At 51.7% G+C, this 17,490-nt stretch overlaps 3 protein-coding genes across 16 annotated transcripts; 1 reads left to right on the forward strand and 2 right to left on the reverse strand.

Annotated features, from left to right (window-relative positions):
- Positions 1–1,942: 1,942 nt before the first annotated feature.
- On the reverse strand, positions 1,943–3,917 carry LRRN4CL (LRRN4 C-terminal like). The gene is made up of 2 exons (XM_027960101.2): positions 3,816–3,917; positions 1,943–3,297 (listed from the first exon to the last, which is right to left on the reverse strand). Exon 2 carries the CDS (start codon positions 3,290–3,292, stop codon positions 2,591–2,593), a length of 702 nt encoding a protein of 233 aa, XP_027815902.1. The 5' UTR covers positions 3,293–3,297; positions 3,816–3,917; the 3' UTR covers positions 1,943–2,590.
- Positions 3,918–4,610: 693 nt separating this feature from the next.
- On the reverse strand, positions 4,611–17,462 carry BSCL2 (BSCL2 lipid droplet biogenesis associated, seipin). Of its 14 annotated transcripts, none has more exons than XM_060404039.1 (13): positions 16,585–16,666; positions 16,067–16,196; positions 14,195–14,404; positions 12,386–12,702; positions 11,068–11,149; positions 7,574–7,717; positions 6,634–6,768; positions 6,351–6,448; positions 5,636–5,777; positions 5,428–5,494; positions 5,166–5,246; positions 4,988–5,068; positions 4,611–4,853 (listed from the first exon to the last, which is right to left on the reverse strand). In XM_060404039.1, the coding sequence occupies exons 3-13, from the start codon at positions 14,282–14,284 to the stop codon at positions 4,711–4,713; spliced, it is 1,380 nt and encodes a 459-aa protein (XP_060260022.1). In that variant the 5' UTR covers positions 14,285–14,404; positions 16,067–16,196; positions 16,585–16,666; the 3' UTR covers positions 4,611–4,710. The 14 variants fall into 14 exon arrangements, with proteins under 14 accessions (XP_060260022.1, XP_060260018.1, XP_060260023.1 ...); XM_060404035.1 differs by having other exon boundaries at positions 5,166–5,254; positions 5,427–5,494; XM_060404040.1 differs by lacking the exons at positions 16,067–16,196; positions 16,585–16,666 and adding an exon at positions 17,316–17,462.
- On the forward strand, positions 14,796–16,304 carry GNG3 (G protein subunit gamma 3). The gene is made up of 3 exons (XM_027960102.3): positions 14,796–15,009; positions 15,412–15,511; positions 15,781–16,304. The coding sequence occupies exons 2-3, from the start codon at positions 15,413–15,415 to the stop codon at positions 15,907–15,909; spliced, it is 228 nt and encodes a 75-aa protein (XP_027815903.1). The 5' UTR covers positions 14,796–15,009; position 15,412; the 3' UTR covers positions 15,910–16,304.
- Positions 17,463–17,490: the final 28 nt, after the last annotated feature.

The following is a 17,490-nucleotide window of genomic DNA, read 5'->3' on the forward strand; positions in this document are numbered from 1 at the left end:
GTCCTTGGGGATTCTGCAAGCAAGAATACTGGAGTGGGTTGCTGCAATGCCCTCCTTCATGGGATCTTCCCAACCCAGGGATTGAACCCAGGTGTCCTGCATTGACGGCGGATTCTTTACCATCTGAGCCACCAGGGAAGCCTGGCGCAGAGTACATCATGCAAAATGCCAAGCTGGAATCAAGATTTCTGGGACAAATATCAACCACCTCAGATATGCAGATGACACCACTTTAATGGCAGAAAGTGAAGAGGAACCAAAGAGCCTCTTGATGAGAGTCAAAGAGGAGAGTGAGAAACCAGGCTTAAAACTCAACATTCAAAAAACTAAGATCATGGCTTTCAGTTCCATCACTTCATGGCAAATACATGGGGAAAAAAAGGAAACAGTGACATTTTATTTTCTTAGGCTCCAAAAATCACAGCAGATGGTGACTGCAGCCATGAAATTAAAACGTGCTCGCTCCTTGGAAGGAAAGTGATGACAAACCTAGATAGCGAGCGTATTAAAAAGCAGAGACTTTGCCGACAAAGGTCCATATAGTCAAAGCTACTAGTAGTCATGTATGAATGTGAGAGAGTTGGACAATAAAGAAGGTTGAGCTCGGAAGAACTGATCCTTTCGAACTGTGGTGCTGAAGATTCTTTAGAGTCCCTCGGACTGCAAGGAGATCAAACCAGTCAATCCTAAAGGAAATCAACCCTGAATATTCACTGGAAGGACTGATGCTGAAGCTGAAGTTCCAATACTTTGGCCACCTGATGCGAAGAAGAGCCAACTCATTGGAAAAGACCTTGATGCTGGGAAAGATTGAGGGCAGAAAAAGCAGGCAACAGATGAGATGGTTGCAAGGCATCAACACAATGGACATGAGTTTGAGCAAACTCTGAAAGATAGTGAAGGACTGAGAAGCCTGGTGTGCTGCAGTCCATGGGGTCATAAAGAGTTGGACACGACATAGTGACTCAACAACAACAAAAGAGATGACTAACATTGTATAGTACGACCTCACTTACTTCTGGGTAAGTGGCCTGTGGAAATATCTAATCATGTGAGGATATGCCAACAAACAAGGATGTCCATAGCAAACACTGAAGACAAGTGGTCTAACAAGGAGCCATGGGAAGTGTCAGTTAAGGAGCATCCTGCGATGGAAAGTTGTACCAGTCACATAACCAGGGAGGCTGTGATTTACCAATGGAACATTGTCTATATAACAAGGATGTCCATAGCAAACACTGAAGACAAATGTTCTAACAAGGAGCCATGGGAAGTGTCAGTTAAGGAGCATCCTCCGATGGATTAGTTATACCATTCACATAACCAGGGAGGCTGTGATTTACCAATGGAACATTGTCTATAACATATTGAATGAGATCAAGAATATATTTCCACCGCTCAGGGAAAGATTTGCTCTGCAGCAGACTACCTCTTGAGGAGAACTCTCCTTTTATCAAGTTTTACTTGAAATATGTGTTATAATTTTTTAAAGATTTAAGAACAGTAAAAGTGAGGAATAAACTCTGCAGCAACTTAGACTTTTCTACATCCAGTTAATTTAAAAATAAACTCAAGGGACTTCCCTGGTGGTCCCACGGCTAAGATTCTGCCTTCCCAATGAATGGGCCTGGGTACTGGCTGCTATGGGTCCTTGAAGCTACTCGCAGGCTTTCTCTAGTTTCAGTGTGTGATGGGTTGTGGTGCTCTGTAGTATGTGGGATCTTACCAGGGATCAAACCCATGTCCCCTGCATTAGCAGGCAGATTCTTATCCACTGTGCTGCTAGGCAAGTCCCAAGGACAGGGAATTGAAAAAGATCATGATAGCTGTTTCCAAAGTGTAGTCCCTCAGTCGTGTCCGACTCTTTGCGACCCCATGGGCTGTAGCTATACTCTAACACAAAATAAAAACTTTAAACAAAAAAGATCATGACAAGTGAAAATGTCTTCCTTTTACATTTCCTTTAATGTTATACAACAAACACAGATAATACACAGTAAACACAAATGGGGGGAGGGGAAATCCTTCGTTATTAATATATTTTTATAAGCAAGCTTGTCCCAGACAGCCACTTGGACAATCCTCCTCTTCTCCACCCCATGTCAGTCACTTAGTTCCACCCGACTTAAGACACAGTGGATTGTAACTCGGTGTGCACCCCCACTATCTAAGCAAAAGGCAGCAGGTGAGGTGTGGTCTCTAGCCCCAAACTCCCATTCCCAGAGCAGCTGACTCTCAAAACCCGGTGGGAAGCCACCACAGTGATGGGGCCCACCCATGCAACCCAGCTGTGGACTGATTTGTGAGGCCCACAAGCTAAGAACCATTTTTAAACGGTTACATGGTTATGGAAGTACCTACACAATATCTGTGATTTTATCTCCTGGAACCACAAAGCCTAAATTACTATCTGGTCCATTAAGAAAAGATCTTGTCAGCTTTCTCTACTCCTTCTAAACCTCAGCTTCGGAGGAGAGTGTTAAGTTTGGGGCATGAACCCACTCAGCAAGGGCCCAGCGCCCGGCTTTCTGTGCCATCCTCGGTCTGGCCTTCGTGGGCCGTCGTCTCCCCAGGGGGAGACCGGGCAGCCTCAAAGCCCTGCGTGGCTGGGGCGGCCTCGGCGGGGGCAGCCCCAGCGCTGGCGTAGGCAGAAGTGCCAGACCAGGGCGGAGCAGCTGAGCAGGGCCAGCGCCGAGCCCACGCCCACGGCCGCGTGCAGCAGAGTGAGTGGCCGCGGCGGCACGGTCAGCCGGCCGCAGGGCCCTAAGTTGGGGCCCTCCGCCCCGTCGAGGCCCTCCGCCTGGGGCCCGGGAGCGCGGCTCTCTCCCGCGTCGTTGGCGGCCACCACGCAGACAACGTATGCGCCCCCAGGCTTCAGGCCCTTCAGCTCCGCTCGGCGGACCGTCGAGTTGAAGCTGGGCCCCTTCTGTGGAGCCCCGCTGCCTTCCCAAAGCAGCAGCCAGTACTGGTGGACCGGGGAGGAGGGGGCGCACCAGTGCACCTCGGCGCGGCCCGTCTCGGCCTCCACGCGCACCTCCCCCAGGCGTGGCGGGTGCGGTGGCTGCAGGGCGCTGGAGAGGCTGGGGCACAGGCAGGCTGCCGGGCCGGCCCTCTGCAGCTCCTGGCAGGGCACCTGCAGATGGCGGCAGTGGTCGTAATCACAGGGGACGGCCGGCAAAGGTGTCTCATCTTGCTCGTCTCCTTCCAAGTCTCTGGCCACCAAGGGCTGCGTTCTGGGAACCAGGGAGAAGGTGACAGCAAGGAGCCACAGAAGGCAGGGAGAGCGCGGCATGGAATCTGGAAGAGAAGGGTAAAGGATCTTTAGCCCCCAGACCCTGCAGGGGCCCCGTCCCTCACCAAAACCTGTAAGCAAAGGGAAACAGGACAGGGAACCGGGAGAACAAGCAAGAGGTGGGAATGACCGCGACACACCCATGTGTCCGTCCAGCTTCTGAACAGCTTACGTGCTTGGTTTTGGGGAAAAGAATGAAATGTGGTCTGGGCCGACAGAGAGAGGTGCGATCGGCAACATGTGAAGTGCTGGAAATAGTTAATGAATAAACAGTGCTGGGGGGAGCTGGGGCAGAGAAGAGGAGGAAATGATTTACACCGCCTGGGTGAGGAAGGTGGAATGGTTACCAGCTGCCACCCAGAGCAACCAGCTAGTCAGCGACACATGCAGAAAGCCAGAAAGGAGATAGAAGTTAGAACGGAGAAGAGAGGGGACATAAAGGCCCTGGAGCCCTCCCTCCCACCTGTCGAAGGCCTCGTCCCTGCCTGCCCTCCACACGTCTATCTCACAGGTACCCCCTTACCAGCAGGTAGGCCTTGATGCGGCGAGTAGCAAGCTGGGGCTCCTAAGAGGTCCCCCAGGAACACAGGCTGTGCGGTCACGTTCTGTCGGTGTCTTCAATTTCAATTCTGTTTCGGCCCAAAGCTTTTATACCCCTCGACTGTGATGTCACCACCTGGCCCCCCTTCCCCTGCTCCCCTCCCTGGTGAGTGCCAAGAAGAGGGCTGGTCCCTTCAGAAGGCCTGAGTCACGGGGCCAGGGGTGGGGGAAGCCACATGCAGCGGTTTCAGCTGGAGGTCGGGATGCCTGGGTTCTGAAAGAGCAGCGGAATGTGGAAAGCAGCCAAGGGCTGAGAATCCAAAGGCTGAAGTCATGTGAAGGGGTGAGGAGGGGAGCGAAAGGGATGGGCCACCTGGCTGGTATCAGAGAGGAAAACAGCTACGGACAGCATGGGGCCTGGGCCACGAAATGCTGTTCTGGTAAAAAATCATACCACATCCATGGCAGTCATTTCCTGTCTTCTGCCTCTCCACGGATTGAGAAAGGGAGGGGTGCGGAGGCCAGAATGATGTACTCCAGCTTTGCAGCCCCACCCTCTGCTATCCCCCTCCCCAGAGGGAGAGGACTGAGTGGGCAGGTTTTTACTCCCTGGACTTCCAGGCTGATGAATGAAAACAGCTGTGCCTAAAATAGTCCAGGGCCTGGAGGTCTTCTGCATCTGTGGCCCCTGACAAGAAAACCTCCTCCGGTCAGGGCGGGGAATGCCTGGGGAACACCAGGTTTTTAAATGACCCTGAATCCACTTCAGAGTCAGGGAGGCAGCTGGCACGAAAATAGTTTATTATTGGGGGAGCCCCAGAGAGAGAAAGGGAGCAGGTGGGAAAGGGCCAGAATGTGGGGACTTGGCCCTACTCGCTTCAGGAGCTGGAGCAGATGGGGCGCTGTCGGACAGAGCCCGCAGAGGGCTCCGAGCTGCCCACGGTCTCTGGGGCAGGGGCAGAGCCAGAGGCAGCCAGGTTGGCCTCCGTCAGCAGAGCTGCATCTTCCCAGGAGCCTGAACCTGGGCCAGGGGAGAGAAAACCAAATCCCAAAGGGGAAATTCCAGACCAGGGACCCCCGCCCCCACCCAGGGTGGCCTCCGCCCTGCTCACATGCTCCCCCCGCCACCTGTTCCCGCCGCACAGGGTCCCTCACCATCACTGGCCTCGGGCTCCAGCTCCTCCTCGCCACTCAGGGGCTGTTGATCTGTTTTCTCCTCCTCGGACAGCTGGCCTTCTGCAGCCCCAGGGGGGAAGGCAGAGGTCAGTCTGGAGGAGGCTAAAGGGGAGGACTGAGGAGTAGTCAGGAAGGGGGTTGGGCAGCTGCACCGTACCTGTCCCAGGGGGATCCGCGTGGCTCTCACCGTCCTCTGTAACGGGTGACAGCTGGGGGGACTCCTCCTGGCCTTGGGGCCCTGTGCCTCCAAAGGGGGTAGAGAACAGGGCAGGACTAGGGTGGCTGTGCCTGGATGGCAGTGCCAACTTCACCCCATTCCGCCTTTCTCTTGACCTTCAGCTTAGTAGGCGAGCACCTAAAGCCTCATTCTGGATGGCGCAGGAGGCCCCCCTCACCCAGCCCCCAGCCATCACCTCTACCTGGCTGATGGGCAGAGGTCTTTCGCTGGACTTCCTTGCGGGAACGTTTTCGGTTTCGGATGTTTACCTGTGGAGGGGAAACTCCTGAGCAGCAAGGACTGCCTTCCCTCACCAGAATGATTGGGCCCTTCTGCCCCAGCCCCCAACACGTCCCGGCCCACTCCCCAAAGAAGAACCATGAAGGGGAGAGGAAGGGGTCCTTTGAGACCTGCAAAGAGAGGCGCTGTCGGGGCCAGATGCCCCCCCACACCCACTGCATGTAGCTGAAGAGCACAATGACGCTGAGGAAGGTGAAGTTGCTGGCGACACCAACGAAGGCGCAGGTCATCGGGAAGTTGTACAGCAGGTACCTGAGGCAGGGAGTAGGCAGGAGGGGAGTAGCAGCTACCAGGGAGTGCCAGCCTTCTCATTTCTCAGAAGTAATTTCTAGGGCAGTTCACCAGAGCTTGGCGAGAGCTGGTCTCCACCCTCTGCCTCCTGCGCACTGAGCCAGTGGTTCAAGAGAACGTTTCTCCACTCTGACTGCACATGGTCTCCCCGTGGGGTGCTTTCAGAAAGTCTCATGGCTGGGGACTTCCCTATCTAAGGTCCGATGACTAATACTCCACTCCCAAAGCAGGGGGCCTGGGTTTGATCCCTGGTCAGGGAATGAGATCCCACAAGTTGCAACTGAAAGCTGCCACAGCCAAGTAAATAAATATTTTTTAAAAAAGTCTGGCAGCCAGATATGACCGTAACAAATCCTAGTCTTGAGGGCGGGGCCCAGGCATCGGTAATTTTCTAAAAGTTCCCCAGGCTCCTGATATGTGATGTCCAGCCAGGGCTGAAAACCTGTAGCCCAGGTAAAATCTGTCACCTCTGCGTAGGACCCTCTTAAGGACAGCCCCAGGAGAGCTGCCCAGCCCACGTGGGCACTGCCTCACCTGAGCCCAGTGAAGTGGGCGTGGATGCGGAGGTAGGCTCCGTACATCTGGATGCGCTTGCTGTGGATCTCGATAATGGCTCCGGTGGTTGGCACATACTGCGGGCAGGAGGGCAGGGGTGGCAGCACATCAGGCCAGAACCCTGCTGCCACTCGTGCCAGCCCAGTCTGAGGCCTGCTGTCAGCCTCCACTGCAGTCCCTCCTGCCCAAGCCCAGGAGCTCCTCGGGGAAGATTCTGGGCTTGTGGGGAGGGCTGTCTCCTGTCCTCCTCTCCTCTCCTTACCGAGTTCTCTCTGTATTCTGGGTATAGCTCCACCTCCAAGAGCTGCTTCTGCTCTGCAAAGCCAAACAGCAGGAGGCTCGAGAAGACCAGTGTGTCGAGCATCTGGAGCAGGCTTGAGCGGTAATGTAGCATCACCTGCCAGGGCCAGGGAAGGGAGGCTGGGGACGGGCGCTCACCCTCAAAACCACTCCTGAACAGGGAGTAGAGGCTGGGCATGGGTGCCTACCCTCAAAGCCACCCCTGAGCAGGGCACGAAGGCAGCTTCTTCCTTAGGTCTCCTAGTCCCTCTCACTTCCTACCATGCCCCAAGTCTCGATCCCATCATTTCGAAAGTTTCAAGACATCCCTGCCCTGCCCTTCCCAACCACATCTCTATTCCAATACAAGTCTCCTCTTCTAAGAAAGCCTACCAGGTGAAGCCCCACCCCATCTGTCATCTACCTTTCCCCAGAACGGTGCTATAATCTAGACCAGTGTACCATCTGAGGCTTTCTTCTCCCAAGTGGACATTCAGGAATTTGCTTTATGAGACGGTTCTGTTGACAATTAAGAACGGAGTCCAGCATTTATTAAACACCCACTATTTCCTCATGGAATCCAAACCAGTCTCGCTATGAGGGAGTTACTATTACTATATTTGCTTCAAGGGGTTAAGTAAGTTGGCCCTCTGCTAGTATGTTTCTGAGTGAGGACTTGAAGCCTGGTCTGTTTGGCTCCAAAAAAGCCCATTTTCAGGGCGGCTCCACTCAAAGATGGATGTGCTCATCGGATGTCTGGCGGCCGGGGGGGGGGGGGGGGGGTGGGCAGGAAGGGTCATCTATCTGGTTTGGTGAACTGACACCTCTTGCGACCTCAGAATGTTTTCTCCTGAAGCCCCACCCAGATACTCTGACATCTGTTATCATTCTCCACAACTCCTAGACAGGCCACGAACACTCACGGAGCGTGAAGAGGTGGAGATGATTCGGCCGCCTCTGGTGTAGCACGAGATGGTGACCAAGAACATGCCCAAATCTTGATTCACAGGAGACTCTGGCAGCTCAAGCTCTAAAGTAACGCGGTAAGGCTGTCCATACATCAGTACCTGCCCAAGGTGGACGGCATCTCTTTCAAAAAAAATTTTTAATTGCATTGTCCCTGTCCCACCTCCCGGCTACCCTTCCAAATACAATTTCCTCCGCTATCAAAACAGGCCTCTCAAATCTCCCTCTTCCCAAGAACCTGCTGCCCCCTTCTGGTAGCTGGATCCCTCCCACTTCTGAGATCTTCAGTATCTACACTCCTGAATCACTCTGAGAAAAGCTGTGTCATATTTCTTTTCCAAAAGTGAACCATCATGTTGCCAACTGGGCCATCTGTGACTCAGGCCTCTTTGTCCCCGTGAGGCCATCCCCTCGGGCCCAGCCTGCCTTCACTTACATTACTAATTAGCAGAGTGCCGGAAGTACTCACCATTTCCCTAGCCAGCTCTCCCACAGTAACTCTGTCCTTCTGGGTCCCTTACCTTAGTTCTGTTGGTAGAACCCTGAGACTCAGTGGGAAAGCATCTTCACTGGGATTAGCCTCAAAAGATTAAAGATTTGCCACCAAACATACCCTAGTTATTCCTGACCATTCCTATACTCCTCTAATCCTTTATTCGACTATGCTTATCCTGTGCATGACCCCCTCAGGGTGATTCACAAGGATTACAGGGGTGATGGTAAAGCTTTTGGTTTTAACCAAAGAGGGAATGGATTAAAAAAATTTTTTTGAAAAAAAGAGTGCCCTAACCCTGATAGTGACGGCTTCCCTGGTAGATCAAATTGCCAACCGAGGTTCGATCCCTGGGCTGGGAAGATCCCCTGGAGAAGGGCATGGCAACCCACTCCAGTATTTGTGCCTGAAGAATCCCATGGACAGAGGAACCTGGTGGGCTACAGTCTACAGGGTTCCACAGGGCTGGACACGACTGAAGTAACTTAGCATGAATGCACACAACCCTAATAGTGAACCATCTAGACTTATTGCTGTGAAGGTACTTTGAGCATTTTATCCCTAGAGTAACAGGTGAAAATCCACTGATCAAAATCTTTCTTTATATACACTCTTATTTTCAGTCTGAATTATTATTTTTTACCTTTTTGTTGTTGTTCATTTCTTTGACCACACTGTGAAGCATATGGGATCTTAGTTCCCCGACCAGGGATTGAACCTTCACCCCTTGCATTAGAAGTGCAGAGTCTTAACCCCTAAACTACCAGGGAAGTCCCTTCAGTCTGAACTGTTTTGAAAAAAATGGATTCCATGAGAGTCCTATCCCCATGTAGAGGCCAGGTGAATCTAAGCTAGCTGCTTCACTGAATTATTTGAAACATTGAAAACAGGTAGTTCTCTGGGTGAACAAGAAGGACATGGGGAGTGACTGCTAGGTAGTGGGTATGAGTTTTTTTTCTGGGGTGATGAAAATGTTCTCAAATTGATTATGGTGATGGTTGCTCAGCTCTGAATATATTAAAAACAACTGAACTGTACATTTTGAATGGGTGACTTGTATACTATTTGAATTATATAGCAATAAAGATTTTTATTTATTTAAGAGTTGGCATCACCAAATCAATGGACATGAGTCTGAATAAACTCCGGGAGTTGGTGATGGAGAGGGAGGCCTGGCGTGTAGCAGTCCTTGGGGTTGAAAGAGTTGGACACGACTGAGCAACTGAACTGAACTGATATACATACATATATGTGTGTGTATATATATATATATATATATATATATATGTTTTCTTTTTAAGCCAGTAATTATGTCATCTCCTCCAAGGGGATCCAAAAAACAGAGTCTTGTGAAGGACTCTTGCCTTTATTCACATTTGTCTGCCTGACGGAGAACTCTCCTCCATTCCCACTTCGAGCCTCACCATCACCATAGTCTCCAGAAGACCTAATTCTTCACAAATTCTTCTGAAATGCAGGAACTGCATCTTTGCTACTTAATGCAGAGATTTCCATCAATCCTGTGAGCTCTTTGAAGCAGGACAACATCTACTTCTAAACAAGCTGTTACCCACAAAATAGACCCATTATTTCACTCACTCATTCAAAAATGTTCACCAGAAATCAATGAAATGATCAACCTGCTTTACTTATTGGGGAACTTGGGCCTCACCCTTCATCCTTCCATTCCTTGCTCACCCAGCAGCCTGGTACCCGATGGTTTTAGGCTCCCTGTGTCACCGACCATTATGATCTACAACAGGAAGCCACACAACAGCATGCACCACCCCAGGTGTGGGTGTACCGTAGCCTTGTTTCTACTCCCCTCTCAATATATTCCATTTATTATTATTATTGAGCCACAAAAACACACTGAACCAATGTTTTCACAGAATATTCTATAGAACTCTCCACATTACTTTCCTGAGTAGCAGAACTGGATAACCCTCTGTCTCCCAGTGCCCAACACTCCACTCCACCACTTTCTTTTTTGACCATGCTGTGCAACTTGCAGGATCTTAGTTCCTGAACCAGAATTGAACCAGGACCGTCGGCAGTGAAAAGTGCGGAGTCCTAACCACTGGACTGCCAGGAAATTCTCCGCTTCACCACTTTGAAATCTCCATTTGGGATCCACTCATCCCACCTGCTAAGCTTTCTGGATAGTGGTACTCTGGTAGTCCACTGGAATATGTCACAAGATACACAGTCCTCTGGGTTTTTTGTATTGTCAACCCCAAGGGGTCCAAAACTCTATAGCTTACATTCCTCCCTTCAGAATGACCATTTATTTCTATCCTCATATTATCTATCTTCAGGTCAGTATCCTCCCCAAGTACAATTTTTGAAAAATCATTTTCAAATGATTTTTAAACTTTTAGTCTGACCACTGATTATTTTTCATTTTGCTGCTGTCAAGTCAAAAACCTCTGGTGATCAGAAACACTGTTGATCCTCCAAGGTCCTTCTGAAGTGTTCTGGGATCCTACCCTTTTGCAGAGCTTCCACCAACTTGCCTAATAAAGAAGGATGCATTCCCACTTTGCATTTCCCAGGGCTTTCAGGTTTATTGAAGATATACTGGCATTTGGCCAGTCCTTTGGCACAGTACCCTTTGTAATGGAAGGTTACGTGTATCTCTTAGTAGTGTCATAATTAGTAACACACTTTCAAAACTCTTGGGTGGATTCCATCCTAGTTCAGTGAGATAACTGGTTTCTTTAAGTTCATTTAGATCTAAAACATCCCTTATCCAGCAGATATGGCCTGGCTGAAACAATTTAAGAAGAATAACCCATTCAATTCATTTGGACTTCAATTTTTCTTTAACCTCCCTTTCCTTGAAAGCTTTCCGTTCCCTCTCTGTTACTCAGTCCCTGGTACCTAAGTCTTTCCAAAGTGTTCTTGTTTCAAGTCATCAAAGCGCTAATGAAACCTCTGTTCAGCTCCCATACTCACCCGATCACGTCCACCCTTAGCCAGTGTGACATTGGCAACAGGGAAGGAGCAGAGTAAGGAGGTGGAGGATTCGCAGTCCGTCCTAAATGAGAATAAGGATGATATTCTGCTAAGTTATAGTCTGTCTGTCTTATCCACACAGCTCCGGGCCCCTGGGACTCCCTTTCCTGTCCCCCATCCTTTCTTCCAGAACAGGCATTCCTTCTGTTATAGAGAGATGGAGAAGTACAGCCAGGAGATTCAAGACACTAGAATGAGTCTTTTAAATTCTCTTCCTGCTACCTGTGTTTATTTCTTCTCATGAAGCTTGACATTCTTAAATGGGAACCTATGGACACTTAGTTGAATAGTTTCAGACTTAAGTGTTTCTAAAGACTTACTTGGGAAGCTGATAAAAATGCAGATTCCTAAAAAAATAAAACAGATTCCTAGGTACCACCCTTCTAGATTCTGATTCCAGAGTTCTGATCTGGGCCCTAGTTCAAGAAAACTCCTCCAAAGGGACCCACAGATGATCTTTACTCTTAAACCCTTTACTCACAAACCTTTCCAATTGTAGGCAAAATTGTACATGGGCATGTATCAATAAGTAGGTTCTTATGACAGACAGGAAGGGCCATAGCTTTCATGAGATCCATGCCTCCTAAAATTTAAACAGCTGTGCCTTAGGAATTATGGCTCATGACTAGGGATTCAGGACATGGAAAGAAAAAAAAAAAAAACAAACTTTGGACCATTGATAACAGCACCTCTTGATTGGTCCTGTAGTCATTTTTAAAAGAAGGGGAGAGAATTTGGCAGGATCTGTAAAATGGGAAGGAACTGAGGACTCAGACAAGTAGGACTCTGGGAGTTTATGAACCCAGACGCCTTGTTTTCATAAGCTCTATTGCAGCAGACAATCAGGAGTGGGAAGAAGTAATGTGAAAGGCAAATACCGCTTTCCTCATATCTTCTCTAATGAAGGCCAGATTAGTTCTGAGATGACTTGAGAGGTTGGGTTAGCTCAAAAGTCTACAGTAGCCCTCAGAGAGGTCTGATCCAGCCTAAAGTGAACTGACCCTCATAATAACAGTCTAGGAGAGGGCTTTTTTTTGTTTTGTTTTGAAACCAGATTTCAGTTAACCGGAGACAGGATTAAGACCCTAGAGCCCTACCAGCCCAGACCTGCCCCAACCGCCGGCTATAAATCAATGTAAGTGCACTAGGCTCAAGTGTCCTCCTCTCTGAGTAAGAGGGTTTTCCTCAGAAAGTGCCAACGGTGCTTGCAGCAATTCTCTCGCGGGATGCCTCTACTTTGACAGAAGACCCTTCTCACCTGTAGTGGAAATGCACGGGGCTGAGGTGGCTGACTGTCGGCATATAGGAATAGTAGAAGGAGCCATAGAGGAAGACAGACACCCAGAGTAGGAGGAGGATGGTACAGAAGAACACTCCAAACTGCAGTAGCAGCTTGCGGGCACGGCCCACCACGACGTGGCCCATCTCCTGGGCCCACAGTAGGGCAGGTACTGGTGGGTCATTGACCATGACGGGGAGTGCAGGGGGTCTGGCCCCAGGTTCAGCCTTTGGGTTCCTAGGTGCTTTGCCACCTGGACGCCACTCCTGGCCATGGGACGAAGCAGCTGGTGGTTCCTAGAAAAAGACCGAGAAGGGGAAAGAATGGCTTGTTTCACGGGGGAGGTGAGGACAAAAAGGACGCGCTGACCAGAAAGGCTTTGAGGAACCAGAGACAGCAAGACATAGCAAAGCCTTTGTTTCATATGGCTTTTCTCCAACTGATTGTGTTTCTCAGCCAATTATCTCTTCCCTTCCTCCACTGAGCTTTCTCACCACCCCCCTGTGCTAGAGTTCCTCAGCTGAACCCATCCTCGGGTCACCTGATTCTAGGACAGGCCACTTTGATGGTCACATACAGAGGATGAACGCCTTAAAATTCTTCTAAGGCGGACTTATACACACGATTCCACACTGCGAGGTGGCTGCACGGAGAGTTCGCGACTTGCCTAAGGTCGCACAGCTGGACTCAAAGCCAGCAACCTCACCGCAGCCACTATTGCTTCCCAAGTTGCTTCTCTCCTTCTGGAGCTGCGCTCGCTCCCAGACAAGACCGCGCCCCACGCCGGGCAGGGTGTCCTGCGGCCAACGGCCGCTCCCCGCCAGACCCCTCCGGTTCGGTGACGGGCGCGGCGCCCGGAGCCCTCACGCAACCGCACCACCATAGAAACCATCCAGCCCGCAGCGGCAGCTCCGCAGACTCACCAGCCGCGCGCGCTGCCAGGGCAACGGCGAGAAGGCTCTTCCGCCTCCCAGGGAAGTCCCGCCCCCTTCCGCCGACTGCCTCTGTAGCGCAGGGGAGCGGGGTTCGTCCGGGGCGGGGCCCAGCGCAGGGGGCGGGGCCTTCTAGGAGGCCAGTTTCCCACCTCCAAGCGCCGGGCTCGCTCCTTCCCCGGGGTCCGTTACCCCCTCCTCTTTTGGTAACCAAAACCAAAGCGGATAGGCATCTCCTTCTAGGCTCCAAGATATGCTCCACGAAATGCTATGAGTCAGCAGCATCCCTCTCAGCCAGCCCCTCGAGGCCGCAATCGCGGCACTCCGCCTACACCTTATCAGTCATTTAACCCCAAAAAGAGGGAGAGGCGGGCGTCCAACGGGCGCTGATTTTTATTGCGCACATCTCCTTGGACCTGTGGGCTTCCAAAGCAAAGAGCATTCACCCCGGGAACGTTGCAATCTGCAGGTACCTGGGAATTTTGCGTGATGCGCCGGGGAGCTGGCTGGCCCCTATTCACAAGAGTGGTAGCATTTCAGGCCCGTGACTTGTCTCCAGATTTAAAGACGTGTCATCGACCTCCTCGGACCCTAATCAGACTTTTTCTCTGAGTTCCCACAGCGCATTATCTAGACTAGGTCTTAGCGGGTGGCACTTTTATTTTGTATGTGTCTATTCACCCCAAACAAGATCCCTCAGAGGGTAGGGTCAGTGTTGCGCACATCTTTGCACTCCCCACAGCACCACGCACAATGCTGCAGACGTAAAAGGCAGTCTCTCAGACCAACACAGATACACACACACGCATCCAGTAAGCCCATCTATTTCCAGAAACACCCACCGACTCTCCCCTACCTCTTCTTTGTCGGATCCTTTGATCTGGTCTCTGCATGCCTCTTTTTCCCCAGCTTCTTCTTCTCTTTGGTCTGCCATTTCTTCAGACATCTTTCTGATGGACCTTGCTGCCCTTGGATTTTCCACTTGTAGCTAGAACGTTAAGTGGTGATCTAGAAGCTGAAACCTGTAGCTCATCACATTTTCCTGGATATGGGGAATGGAGGGTCCCTGGAAGAGACACGAAGATTCAGGCACTAAATGCTGTGTCAGAGTAGAGGGAGGAGGGATAGAGGGGGCGACTGCCCAGCTGATGTCAGAATTTCAAATGAGCAGGGTCTCACGCAGTCTGTACTGACTTCACTGCAGGGGCTGTCACAGGTCCAGACCACCCCATTTCAGGGGGGTGTCTGCCTGGGACTCAGCTACTTCCAGCTCCTTTGGGGAGAGCTCTAGCCCAGACTCTGGATGCCTGCAATGGGGAAGGACAGGCAGTGAGACATTAACAGTGGGGGTGTGCACAGGGGCTGCAGGCAGCAGCCAGGCTCCCCCACTGGCCAGACAGTTGGTATGTGCCAGGATCTGAGCTGCTCCTTCTAGCATCCTTCATCCTTCAGGTATCAGCCAGTGCTGGAGCTGCAGAAACAGGGACCAGCCCTCCACTGGCCTCTGACCTGACCCTCTCCAGTGGCCTTCTCTGTATTAGCAGCTTCTGCTGCTGCGTCAGATACTCTCAGCTGCAACTCCCTGCTAGGTGGGGCACCCATCTCAGGCAGAAGGCTTTGGTGCACCCCACTGATCAGATTCCCCAGGACTGTCGCTGCCAGTGGCCTCAGGTGAGTAGGGAGCATCCTGTTTTTCTCCCTTTGGGGTTCAAGGGGGCAGGTGGGGGTTATGTGCCCTCCTCATTAGGGCGGGGCTCTTTCTAGTTGTGGTTTTCAGAACTGGGAATACAGATAGCTTGAGGGCTGTAAAGCCTTCAAGTCATTCATATGTTTAATGATCTGAAGCCGAGGCCTCGTAGGAGTTTGGGAGCATCTCATTCCACTTCTCCATTTCCTTAGCTGAGGAACTGGGAGATGAGAAAGGCCAGGGAGGTTGGGGATAAGAGGGGAGTAAAATATTAGGGCATACGACCCAGCCTTGCAATGATTGATGAGGCGTAATGGGGGAAGGGGGCCTTCAGCTGAGATTGTGCAGGGCCCCCTAGCACGCTCTGAGCTGTCTCTTTCCTCCAGGATGAAAGGGGAGACCCCTGTGAACAGCACTATGAGTATTGGGCAAGCCCGCAAGATGGTGGAACAGCTTAAGATTGAAGCCAGCTTGTGCCGGATAAAGGTGGGTGGGGCCCTGGATCCCATTAGTTGGCAGGCTGTACCTAGGTGTCCAAACCTTAGGCTAAGAGAGGCTTTCTTTCACTGACTCCTTGAGATCATGGAAGGAGTCTTGGTGTCTGTAAGGAAAGCTGGCTCCAGGTCTCTGTGGGTGATGAGGGAAGACTATCTTAAGGAGTCCTAAAGATGGCAAAAGATAATCTATTTGGGGAAAGAGGCTGCAGCCCCCTTCGAGATTTCTGGCTAACAATTCCCCTCCTGGCTGTGCCCCAGGTGTCCAAGGCAGCAGCAGACCTGATGACTTATTGTGATGCCCACGCCTGTGAGGATCCCCTCATCACCCCTGTGCCCACTTCGGAGAACCCTTTCCGGGAGAAGAAATTCTTCTGTGCTCTCCTCTGAGCTGCCCTGTTCCTCTTCACAACTCTTCACCTTTCCCTCTCCCGGGCCCTTCCTTATTTATGTCAGTAACTGTCGTGAGCCCCCGAGGATCCCTGCATCCCACCCCTAGCCCTTGCCCAACCCTGTGAGGTTATCTGAAGCCCAGGCCCTCCCTCACCTGTCTGCTGACTCCATTTCCTCGCCCACTGTGGCGGACCCAAAGCACCCTGTGACTCGGGGCACCCGTAGCTCCACCCACAGAAGGGCTGGCAGACTCTGTCAGCGTCCCGCCGGCTTCCCTCTGTGACCTGCTCAGACAATGGAGAGAGGGATGGGCTGGGTGCTTGCTCTCAGTCTCACCTTGGAGCTATTGGGATGCTAAAGCCATGTGAAGAATAAAGTCATCCAGAGTCTCAGAGGACAGCTCCTGTGTTACCGTCCTTGGCGGGAGAGGCTCATCAGTCAATAGATTTGGTGGTGGGTAGGTAGAAAAGCTTGCCATAACCAGGGAACAAGGCCAGTCAAAGCGCGTTAGACATTCTCTAGGATCAGAGATCCGTCGGGTTAGAGGGGATGGAGAGCAAAAGAAAGGGTCTCAAGTGGAAGAATTGTTACAAACAGGCACTCAGAGGCTACAGAGAGCACGCCTACACGTACACAAGAACGCAATGAAGACAAATGAAAAAGAAAACAGACCGAACCGGGTGAACTTAGGAAGGGATTCCCGAGGGAAGTCGAAGACAGGAGGGACCCAGCGAGAGGGGAGGAGCTCGGTTCCAGTTCCTGAGGAGGGGCCGGCTTTACTTCTAAGATGGCCGCGCCCACAGCAGGCCCCTTCCAAGATGGCCGCCGCCATGGGGCCCGCGCCAATGCGGCGGCCGCACGTCACAGCGTTTCACCGGACGGGGCTTCTCCGCTGGGCCCATACTTAAAATGGCGGCCCCAGGCACCCAGCGGTCTCAATATGGTCCATTCCGTGCTCATCTGTCTCAAAATGGCTGCCCATGTCCTCGCCAACTCGATGCCCACTTCTCCCCAATTCGGAGGCTGGACGCCGACGTCCACCCGATCCAGGTGAAGACACACGGGGGGCTATAACCAAGGATCTTGGGACAAGGGAACCCCAGCAAGCACGCCGATATAGTAGGCGCCGGTCGCGTGGGTCTTATGAGAATCTAGGTCCCTACAGCTTGCCTAGTGGAAGCTGCTTCGGAGCGGAAACACAAGTGTGATGACAATTACCGCACCGTTCGGCTTGTGGGTGCTGTTCCTTGGTTGGCTCTCGTTCTCCCTAGGAGTTGGATAAGCCCTAAGTTGTTCAGTTTTGGCTTCCTGGTAGAACTGGGGCTTGCTAGTCTCCCACTTCCCATTCAGGCTCATTCTGTCACATCCGCTAGGATTTATGTCCCCGCCCCTGGTTCGCTTACCACCCCTCGTAGTGGTCCAGCCAGCAAGCTGCCCGGTCAGAGGCTTGTCTCACGAGCGCCTCCTGGGCTCAGCCTTGGCAGAGGCTTATAAAGCCCCAGAATACTTTTTCTAGCAGCCTTTTCCTTCCAAGGGAAGGAAAGACAGACGGAAGTGGGACCAAGGCCAAGGCAGAGA

This window comes from Ovis aries, chromosome 21 (genome assembly GCF_016772045.2).
Source record: "Ovis aries strain OAR_USU_Benz2616 breed Rambouillet chromosome 21, ARS-UI_Ramb_v3.0, whole genome shotgun sequence".
In the NCBI taxonomy this organism is placed as follows: domain Eukaryota; kingdom Metazoa; phylum Chordata; class Mammalia; order Artiodactyla; family Bovidae; genus Ovis; species Ovis aries.

Bases quoted from the DNA above. Each gene is read 5' to 3' on its own strand.
- LRRN4CL (XM_027960101.2), bottom strand. From the start codon at position 3,292: ATGCCGCGCTCTCCCTGCCTTCTGTGGCTCCTTGCTGTCACCTTCTCC.
- BSCL2 (XM_060404034.1), bottom strand. From the start codon at position 14,284: ATGTCTGAAGAAATGGCAGACCAAAGAGAAGAAGAAGCTGGGGAAAAA. The intron at 11,150-12,385 runs GTGAGAAGGGTC...ATTCTCATTTAG, and splicing joins CCCGTGCATTTCCACTACAG to GACGGACTGCGAATCCTCCA. The intron at 4,854-4,987 runs GTGAGGGACCCT...CCCCTGGCCCAG, and splicing joins GGAGCCCGAGGCCAGTGATG to GTTCAGGCTCCTGGGAAGAT.
- GNG3 (XM_027960102.3), top strand. From the start codon at position 15,413: ATGAAAGGGGAGACCCCTGTGAACAGCACTATGAGTATTGGGCAAGCC. The intron at 15,512-15,780 runs GTGGGTGGGGCC...GCTGTGCCCCAG, and splicing joins CCAGCTTGTGCCGGATAAAG to GTGTCCAAGGCAGCAGCAGA.